Source organism: Helianthus annuus, chromosome 13, assembly GCF_002127325.2.
Source record: "Helianthus annuus cultivar XRQ/B chromosome 13, HanXRQr2.0-SUNRISE, whole genome shotgun sequence".
NCBI classification, from domain to species: domain Eukaryota; kingdom Viridiplantae; phylum Streptophyta; class Magnoliopsida; order Asterales; family Asteraceae; genus Helianthus; species Helianthus annuus.
Genome location: NC_035445.2, coordinates 50,953,883 through 50,964,441, shown reverse-complemented (window position 1 = coordinate 50,964,441; position 10,559 = coordinate 50,953,883). Strand labels below are relative to the sequence as shown.

Genomic DNA, 10,559 nt, shown 5'->3' with positions numbered 1-10,559 from the left:
GGTCCACTATTACCCAAATAGTGTCATGACCTCTTGGCGTTCTTGGCAACTTCGTTATAAAATCCATTGAAATTTGTTCCCATTTCCACTTGGGAATCTCAGGTTGTTGCAGAAGTCCTGAAGGCTTCTGGTATTCAGGTTTCACCTTAGCGCACGTTAAACACTTGCTCACATAAACAGCAACGTCGCCTTTCATCCTAGGCACCAATAATAATCTTTAAGATCTTGGTACATCTTATCCGCTCCTGGATGGATAGAGTACCGTGATTTGTGAGCTTCATCAAAAATAACCTTTCTCAATCCACCAAACAGAGTAACCCAAATCGTTTTCATAAAACATAACGTCTCTTCCTCGTTTGGTATTAACTGCTTCTCCATCCCATGGAGATACTCTTCTTCAATGTTTCGTTCTTTCAACGCCTAACCCTTATGGGCTTGATCCTCTCTTTTCGACTTAGGGCATCGGCGACCACATTCGCCTTCCCTGGATGATACTTGATCTCGCAGTCGTAGTCGTTCAGCAATTTGACCCAACGTCTTTGTCTCATATTAAGTTCCTTTTGGTCGAATATGTGTTGCAGGCTCTTGTGATCCGTGAAGATTGTACATTTCGTACCATATAGATAATGTCTTTGAATTAGAAATTTATATGAGCTTTTAATTCCTTAAAGTAGAAATTTAATCAGTAATCTAGCAATTAACCAATAATCAAGGAATATTTAAAGAAAAAAGTTAAAAAATACAAATGTTGAGCATTGCAACCTGTTTAGAATTAGATTGGGGACTCAGGTTAATGGAGTCGTAGTTGGAATTGGTGTCACCAAATTGTGTTTTTTCTTGTCGATTGGTTACTGAATTTTTTGGCAATGCTGATTGCTAAATCATCATCTTTTTTAAATGCCGATAGGGGGGGGGGGGTAAATTATGTAAAATCAAAGTGTTTAGATAGAAATGCCTAGGGGTGCAAACGAGCCGAGCCCGAGCTCGGCCAAGCTCGAGCTTGAGATCGATTAACTTATGAGAGCTCGGCTCGTTTGTATTTTATCAAGCTCGAGCTCGGCTCGGGCTCGGCTCGTTTATTATCTATGAATTAGTATATTAAATAAAAATAATATAAATAATAGACTTCTTAGGCTTGCGAGCTCGATAAGTAAAGCTCGGGCTCGGGTTCGTTTACTAAATAAGATTATTTTTAGGTTCGAGGTCGGCTTGTAAACAAGTTTAAATAAGCTCGGCTCGACTCGGCTCGTTTACACTAAGGCTCGATAAGGCTCGGCGAGCCTAACGAGCTTCACATGTGAGGCTCGAGCTCGGGCTCGATAAACAAACGAGATTTGTTTTGAGGTTCAAGCTCGGCTCGGGCTCGATAAGGCTCGGCTTGTTTTGAGCTTTTTCTCGAGCCGATCTCGAGTAGCTCGCGAGCCGCTCGGCTCGTTTGCACCCCTAGAAATGCCCATCTTCAGTTCGTAGTAGATTATTTTGTTAGTTGTTAGTTATTGGCCTTATTAGTTAATTATTTAATATGGTTGTTAGGTTTATATTTTTAATAGATAACTAGGGTTAAGACTTGAATGGATTAGTCCAAACGTTATATGACGCATTAACCATATGAAAACACATATTTCGACGTATCCAGTTGAACTCAGTGTAACCTGTATAAGCATTGTGATTGGATTAAACGTAAAGTAAATGGAATTCATATCGAACAATCATAACGTATTACATGTGACCCAACTCATACACAGAAAACGTAACATGTATGAAGGAAAATATGCACATGTAATCGAAAGGGATTAATTAGAGCTTTCGAAAAAAAGGGAGAAAAAAAAACCATAATTTGACTCCACTCGGTTCGAAACAAACTTTACGAAACATACATAAAATAAACACAAAAACATATTATATTTGAACTAAATCATTTCCCAAAAAAGTTTACCTCAAAACGTAGAACAACTTGAATTTATACCAAAACGTACGTAAAAATATGCACGTAAAAATGGTTTCTTTAAACGAAAACGTATTATATTTGACCTGACTCGTCTATAAAAAAGTTTACGTCGGAATATAGAACAAATCATATTTATACATACCGGTACATAAAATATGCACACAAAAATTAGTTTTTAAGTAAAGGAAGAATAGGGGTAAACCGAAAGAAAATATTAGTAAAAAAATTTAAGAGGTTAAAAACGTTCGTAAAACCGTGCCAAGTAGTACCAATGCCACAACGACATCGACTCTCAACATCGCAAAAATAAAATAGATAGAATGGTAAAAATTACACAGAACGAAAAGTAGACTAAAATCGTTGAACCATGCACACCCGTTACAGTGTCTTAATGCGAAGAAATTAAGCAGAAACGTAAAATGTAGAAAATAATAACTTAGTTTATCTACGACCCGCCCGTTGCGACGAACTTTATAAAAGGGGAAAAATGGACGCGTTGCGACGTGTCTCTCAAATATGAAAAAAAATAGAGCAAAAACGTTGAACCTCACATGCACGCTACGACATGTTAACTCGCAAAATTTAGAACGAAACGTAAAACGAAAAACTTGCAAAAGATAAAAAGTATGGGGGACCAAAGTTGTAAATAACAAAGTGTTGTGTTAAATTATAAAAGATGGAAAACTTAGAGTTAAAAGTAAAAGATAAAACTTTTAGGTTGAAAGTGGAAAATTAAGTTTTTTTTTTTTTTTGGAAAACTCTCCAAGCACAAGTTATAAGTGCTAATGCATCAAAAACTTACTAATTTATATATGGAATAATGGGTTTAGTTTAAAATGGGTTCATTTGTTTAATTGTACAAGGGCATTTCACAAATTACTCGGCCTACACCTACAATATATAAAAGAGGGAAAATTGGGACGTTTCTAAAAATGGGCCATGTGCAGTCGCTCACTCTACACCCCTTAGGGCTGGCCGTGGATGCAAATGGGCTCTCAACGACAAACGACTTAAAAGTTTGGGTGATCTTGTTCAAAAATGTGATAACACAATTTTCCTAGGTTATGGTAGCTATTGGTGTTAAAAATGGATTACAGTTTCCTTTTTCCATTTTTTGGGTGGTAAATTCTGACTAATCCTGTCTAGTGATACATTTCCGTCGATGATACTTAGGGGGTGTTTGGTTCGCGGAATGTGTAGGAATTAGAATTGGAATCCCTATGGGAATTTGAATTGGAATTTGATGGATTCCATTGAAATCCATAAATGTGTTTGGTTGATAAATGTATTAATGGAATTATAATTTAAAAATGCCTAAAAAGACAGAATTAACCCTAGTTATAAACAATTGACAAAAGTTTTAAAAACAACTCTATCTTAGATAAAAATTCTAAAAAATTCTAAAAAATCCAAAAAATTATAAAAAATTATAAAAATTCTAAAAATCATAAAAATTATAAAATTCAAAAAAATTCTAAAAAATCCAAAAATTCAAAAGTATCAAAAAATTTAAAAATAAAAAAAAATCTAAAAAATAAAAAAAAGTTCAAAAATTAAAAAAAATCAAAAAAATTTCTAAAAAATAAAAAAAAATTCTTAAAAATAATAAAAAATCCAAAAAAATCTTAAAAATTCAAAAAAAATCTAAAAAATAATAAAAAATCAAAAATTTTCTTAAAAAAAAATCTAAAAAATAATAAAAAATTTAAAAACTCCTAAAAATTCAAAAAAAAATACTAAACAATCCAAAAATTCTAAAAAATCAAAAAATTCTTAAAAATAATAAAAAAAATCCTAAAAATCCTAAAAATTCAAAAAAAATCTAAAAAATAATAAAAAATCCAAAAAAATCTAAAAAAGAATAAAAAGTTCAAAAAAATCTAAAAATAAAAAAATTATAAAAAATCAAAAAAATTCTAAAAAATAATAAAAAAATCCAAAAATCCTAAAAATTCAAAAAATTCAAAAAAAAAAACTCTAAAAGATAAAAAAATCCAAAAAATTGTAAAAAGTAATAAAAAATCCAAAAAATTATAAAAAATTCAAAAAAGATTTTTTTGAATTTTTTTGAATTTTTAGAATTTTTATTTTTTAGATTTTTTTTGTTTTTTAAATTTTTTTTGGTTTTTTAGAATTTTCTTGTGGGTTTTTTAGATTTTTTATTAATTTTTTGATTTTTTATAATTTTATTGATTTTTTAGATATTTTTGGATTTTTTTTATTTTTCGGATTTTTTATACTTTTTTTTATAAACTTTTTGATTTTTTAATTTTTTTTTTGATTTTTTAGGATTTTTTGGATTTTTTAGAATTTTTTGGATTTTTTTTATTTTTTTATTTTTTAGACTTTTTTTGATCTTTTAGAAATTTTTGGATTTTTTTAATTTTTGGATTTTTTAGATTTTTTGGAATTTTTTTTTATTTTTAGATTTTTTTTTGGTTTTTTAGATTTTTTTTGGGTTTTTTTATAGATTTTTTATTATTTTTTGGGATTTTTATTATTTTTTTTATTTTTAGAATTTTTTTATTTTTCAGATTTTTTATTATTTTTTTGATTTTTTAGAGTTTTTTTTATTTTTTAGAATTTTTTTGGTTTTTTAGAATATTTTGGATTTTTTTATTATTTTTTTAATTTTTAGAGTTTTTTGGATTTTTTATTATTTTTTGATTTTTTTGGATTTTTTTATTTTTTTTATTTTTTATTATTTTTGGGTTTTTAGACTAAAATGAAAGAGGCAAGGGGTTATTTCCGTAACTTTGAAAACATTCTCGTCGTTTTTTAAACTTTCCTTTGAAATTTATAAGGAATCTGAATTCCATTAAATAAGGGATTTTGTTGGAATTCAAATCCAATCCACGTCAACTAATTTGTCTAACCAAACACACAAAGGAATGGAATTCAAATTCCAATTCCCTTGAAATCCTATGGATTCCTGTCAACCAAACAGCCCCTTATTTGTATAGTAGGGCGTGGGGCTGTAGTAGAACCTATGACTATATAGTATAGATAGCCACACACTACAAATTCTTAGTTCTTGTATTACCTATAACCTACTTGCTATGCATATTAAACATTGCCTAACTTCTTTGAAACTTCTTTTCCACTAAATTCATAACTCAATTTTATTAACAACCCAATACAACATATATATGAAGAAAAAATTACATGAATAATATCATCAAGGCTAGAAAGATGAAGCTTCACATCATCTCAACATAAATCATCAAACCCTCTTCTCCAACCCCTTCACACCTCAAAACATACAATCTTTCCTTAATTGATCAAACAATGAACATTAGTAACTTTATACCTTTGCTTTTATTCTACCCAAACACCGAAAATCGCAGTTTCCATGATAAAACACTTGATATGAAGAACTCATTATCTCAAATATTAACAAAATGCTATCCTTTTGCCGGCAGGTATGCCAAAGCTTCACCAGCCCTTGTAGACTGCAATGATGACGTTGTTGAGTTTCTTGTAGGATCTGTTGATACTACACTATCCGATTTTCTGCAAAATTCACAACATGAAGATCTCGATCAATTTTTTCCATATCGTCAAGTATGGTTTAGCCTGAGATCGTAAAAGTGAAAGCGACCAAGTCATGATCCCACTCGCGATTCAGATTAACCATTTTGAATGTGGAGGAGTGACGGTGGCCGTATCACTATCACACAAGGTAGTATAGAACATTGAAAACCTGTTAATCTACTATTTATAAGAGTACAATATCTTCTAATTATTTTATTTCTTAATTTAAAAAAATCGATTAAAGTACTTATACGTATTTTCAATCATATCCTATAATTATTTTATTTCTTAATTTTAAAAAAAAGTTAATTAAAGTACTTATACGTATTTTCAATCATATCTTATCTCAAAATATCATTTTATATTTCCTAAATCTTTTTTACTAACTATTTAATATTTCCCTTATTCAATAGGTAGCGGATGCAATTAGTTGTTCTCATTTGCCGGTGATTGGGCAAAAATGAGACAACTCTACTAACAAAAGTTGGAACATGCCGAACCCCTCCTCGGACCCCAAGTTTATTTCTTTCCAATATGACAACATAAATTCCAATTCCTTTACTCCTGATGGAACAAAAGAGTGTCACAAGGAGTTTCACATTCTGAAACTCGAAGATAGACGAGCTTATTAAACTCAGACAAAACCATGATCACGAACGCCACTCATGTTGATGTTTTGACATGGTTTCTTTCCAAGTGTGTAGTGGAAGCTGCTAACAAAAACTGAAGAAGAAAGTACCAGAAGTAGTCTCTCCAACTTGCATTGATATATTGCACATTACCTTGCAGAAACAGTACACTACAAATTCATTAGCATTTAGTTAGTTAATAAGATCCCTATAACACACCAACCGAAACATTCAACATTTTAGAAAGCAACACTCAAGCCTAACTAATAAACTTCATCAACAACCAACCAAATCCCACAAAACATATACCAAGACACCAAACTTAACCTAAGACATTCACATATACCCACATCACATCACATATCATTTCATGCTTCTTCCTCGTACTCGCCACCTTCCTCGTACTCGCCTTCATCATCAGCAGTAGCATCTTGATACTGTTGATACTCTGAAACCAGATCATTCATGTTACTTTCGGCTTCGGTGAACTCCATTTCATCCATTCCTTCACCCGTGTACCAATGCAAGAAAGCCTTCCTTCTAAACATAGCCGTAAACTGCTCGCTCACACGCCTAAACATTTCCTGAATCGACGTTGAGTTTCCAATAAACGTGGACGCCATTTTCAGACCAGTCGGTGGAATGTCGCAGACGGTTGACTTCACATTATTAGGAATCCACTCGACAAAGTAAGACGAGTTCTTGTTTTGCACATTGATCATTTGTTCGTCCACTTCCTTTGTGCTCATTTTACCACGGAACATGGCTGAGGCGGTGAGGTAGCGCCCGTGTCGGGGATCAGCAGCACACATCATGTTCTTGGCGTCCCACATTTGTTGGGTGAGCTCAGGTACGGTTAGGGCACGGTATTGCTGGGACCCACGAGAGGTCAATGGTGCAAACCCGACCATGAAGAAGTGAAGCCGAGGGAATGGAATTAGGTTGACCGCAAGCTTGCGGAGATCTGAGTTTAGTTGACCCGGGAATCGGAGACAGCAAGTGACACCACTCATGGTGGCAGAGATTAAGTGGTTCAAATCTCCAACTGCAACAAAAACAGTTGTTTATAAATCATATCATACACAGTTTTGTTGTGCTAAACCAGTAGTGTTCGCATGTTGACCAGTCAAACCTGATACAAACCCGAAAATTTTTCACGAACCCGAAAATCGTGTCACACATGAACCCGAACATGACATGAATTCGACAACTTTAACCCAAAAAAAATATTTAACTTTTTTTAAGTCATTGCATAGCACATTTTAGAAAAAAATAAATCAAATGCGTTAAACGGGTCAACCCACAAACCCACTGGGTTGACACGTAGACGACCCCCATTTAGCTAAATGTGTTCACAAGTTTAGACTAAACCTAAACCTGTAAATTTCATATTAGGTTTATGTTGTGTTTTCGGGTCATGTGAAATATTAATATATGTAGTCAGTCATATGTAACAAGTATTTGTTATCAAAATCTTCAAATAGAAAAGTTTTTTCTTCTTTCTTTTGTTTTTCAAGAAACAAACCACGTGAAAGGCTGAAACTTGCAACTTTTTTATCCCCACAAAAGAAAGAATCTTTGCGGAAATCACATGACATGAGTTGCCATTCACATGTGACTTAACACAGAAACCTTATTCCAACCGAATTCTTTAACTTAAATAATACCAGTCAACGATGCAAGATAGAACACATGAATGGTTCTATCAGGGAGGTTGTTTTAACTTTTAAACCATCAAGAAACAAGTACACTTATTAAATGCATCTTCAATCTACAACTATATGGAGTAAATGCATCATTGAAATGATTTTTACAAGTATATGAACAAAATGGACTTACAGCTGGGAGTGGTGAGCTTGAGTGTCCGGAAACAAATGTCGTACAAAGCCTCATTGTCAAGAACCATGCACTCATCTGCATTCTCAACCAACTGATGCACTGATAGAGTCGCGTTGTAGGGTTCGACAACTGTGTCCGACACCTTAGGTGATGGGAAAACCGAGAAAGTGAGCATCATTCGGTCCGGGTACTCCTCTCTTATCTTGGATATCAACAAAGTTCCCATGCCGGACCCCGTGCCACCGCCCAACGAATGGCATACTTGAAACCCTGTTACCCAAACACCAATAAAACATGATCTAACTGTCAGTTCATACCCTAACATCCAAATTTTCAACAGCAAAGTGGAAATTAGTAGCAACAATGGCAAAATTACACTATAAATGCAATGAATCGACACAAATCAACATGTGGTAACTGTAAGGGTGTAAACAAGCCAATCCGCTTCCGAGCTACACAAGATCGGCTCGCTGAAAACTCAAATCAAGCCGAGCTTAAAGCAGCTCGAGTCTTGGCTTCAATTATGCGCTCGAGCGAGCCTAAACGAGCTAACTGTTTATATAATTTTTATTTAATAGTAAACATATATTTATATAAAAAGCAATTGATCAGTATAGCAAACCCTAATTTGAACAACAAACACAAGAAGTAAAATAGGAGAATCCTAACCTTGAAGGCAATCACAATTCTCAGATTCCTTCCTAACAACATCAAGAACAGAATCAATAAGCTCCGCTCCTTCCGTATAATGACCCTTCGCCCAATTATTTCCGGCACCAGACTGCCCGAACACAAAGTTATCCGGCCGGAAGATCTGACCGTACGGACCGGATCGGACGCTGTCCATGGTCCCTGGCTCGAGGTCCATGAGGATGGCGCGTGGAACGAACCTTCCGCAACTAGCTTCGTTGTAGTAGACGTTGACGCGCTCGAGTTGGAGATCATGGTCGCCGTGGTAACGGCCGGTGGAGTCGATGCCGTGTTCGGCGCATACGACCTCCCAGAACTTGGCTCCGATCTGGTTGCCGCATTGGCCGCCTTGAATGTGGAGGATTTCTCTCATGGTTTTGTGTTAGGGTTTTGAAGGTTTGGGTTGAGGTTGAAGATGATCAGTGTTTTGTGTGTTTGTTTTCAGGTGAATTGGGAGGGTTTCAGGTTTGTGTACAGAACGGTTTTTCTCCTATTTAAAGAGGGAGATTTAAAAATAATAATCTGGAAGCATAAGTTCTTTATTTAATACTAGTATTAAGCCTCTGCGTTGCAGCGCTTGTCGTAAAATTGTGTCAATTAGTACCAATGCTATACTACTATCAGCAATCACCAACATTGGAAAAACTCGTAAAAACAAAATAAATAAAAACAGAAAAAAATAAAGCCAAGCGAAAAGCAGGTGTAAAATCTTTGAATTACGCACGCTCGTTGCAGAGAAATTAAACCGAAACGTAAAACAAAAAACTTGGGAATGATGAAAAGTATGGTAGACCAAAATTGAAAAATAAAAAGAGTTGGTGTTAAATTGAAAAAGATGAAATTCTTTAGGTTAAAAGTATATAACAAAGGGTCTAAATTGTAAAAGAGTAAAAGTTTGGGTTAGAAATGAAAATAGAAAAAAACCCTATACGTGAGGTACAACATCATAAATCAAAAAAAGTTAAAAATTTTATTTTTGTAAAACTTGAATAAACTATTATATTAATAGAGTAAACTCTAGTTAATGGTTAAATACTTATTTATTATCTGCATAATACATGATATGGTTTCAAATTATTTATTATTCTTTGATTAGTCTAATATTTATGAATTAATTATTTTCATATTAGTTCAAGAGATATTAATAATTTATTAGATATTTATAATATTATTATTTGAATTTATTAATATTAAAATAAAGATAAGGATACAGATAAAGATAAGTGATAGTGATATCTATATATTGGTTATTAATATTAAAAGAAATATATATTAAACAAATAAAAATAAAATTTATAAGGTTGAAGGAGGGAATGTCATGTGGCATTATTTGTAGTCTTTTATTAATATTTAGATTTTAGATGTTATAAATATTGTTTAGTTTTTATTTATTTATTTATTTTTTTAGACCCGGGCTTATAGCTCAGCGGTCATGGGAAGTGATGGAAGGCCGCTGGTCGAAAGGTTATCGGTTCGATTCCTGATCCTGACCAGGTTTTACCGGTCCTACACTGTTTTGCCTTCGGACAGGTGTATGGTCGGGTTTTCCCCAAAACTGGTGGCTTGGTGGGCTAGGGCTTCGTGCGTACGGAATAGAGGTCGTCGCGGATAACCTTTCAACCACTGGGTGCCACGTATGAAGTACCCAACGTTATTATGTTGGCCGTTAAAAACAAAAAAGAAATATCAAGTCACAAGCACCACCCTTTAAAATAAACTTTTAATAAACTTAAGTGTGAGATTTTGAGTTAAATTCTCACAAGAAGAAAAAAAAATCTGTGCACCCTTTAAATCTACAATGATATCCGTATCAAAGTAAAAATTTTACCCATTTGGAAAATACTTTTATTACGTATTTTAATTGTTACAATAATAGTAAAAATTTTACCCATTTGGAAAATACTTTTATTACGTATTTT

General features: G+C 33.3%; 1 protein-coding gene and 1 long non-coding RNA gene across 2 annotated transcripts; one reads left to right on the top strand and one right to left on the bottom strand.

The window, feature by feature from the left end:
* Nucleotides 1-5,061: 5,061 nt before the first annotated feature.
* Nucleotides 5,062-6,403, top strand: LOC110897778. Its single transcript, XR_002568940.2, has 2 exons — nucleotides 5,062-5,630; nucleotides 5,896-6,403. It is a non-coding gene; the product is annotated as an uncharacterized LOC110897778 (long non-coding RNA).
* On the bottom strand, nucleotides 6,266-9,137 carry LOC110897777 (tubulin beta-9 chain). The gene is made up of 3 exons (XM_022144511.2): nucleotides 8,620-9,137; nucleotides 7,951-8,220; nucleotides 6,266-7,156 (listed from the first exon to the last, which is right to left on the bottom strand). Exons 1-3 carry the CDS (start codon nucleotides 9,011-9,013, stop codon nucleotides 6,480-6,482), a joined length of 1,341 nt encoding a protein of 446 aa, XP_022000203.1. The 5' UTR covers nucleotides 9,014-9,137; the 3' UTR covers nucleotides 6,266-6,479.
* Nucleotides 9,138-10,559: the final 1,422 nt, after the last annotated feature.

What these genes read in the sequence shown, in the direction of transcription:
- LOC110897777 (XM_022144511.2), bottom strand. Translation starts at nt 9,013, where the DNA reads ATGAGAGAAATCCTCCACATTCAAGGCGGCCAATGCGGCAACCAGATC. An exon ending in GAATTGTGATTGCCTTCAAG is followed by an intron (nt 8,221 to 8,619) that starts GTTAGGATTCTC and finishes TTTGGGTAACAG; the next exon opens with GGTTTCAAGTATGCCATTCG. An exon ending in CAAGCTCACCACTCCCAGCT is followed by an intron (nt 7,157 to 7,950) that starts GTAAGTCCATTT and finishes TTTTTGTTGCAG; the next exon opens with TTGGAGATTTGAACCACTTA.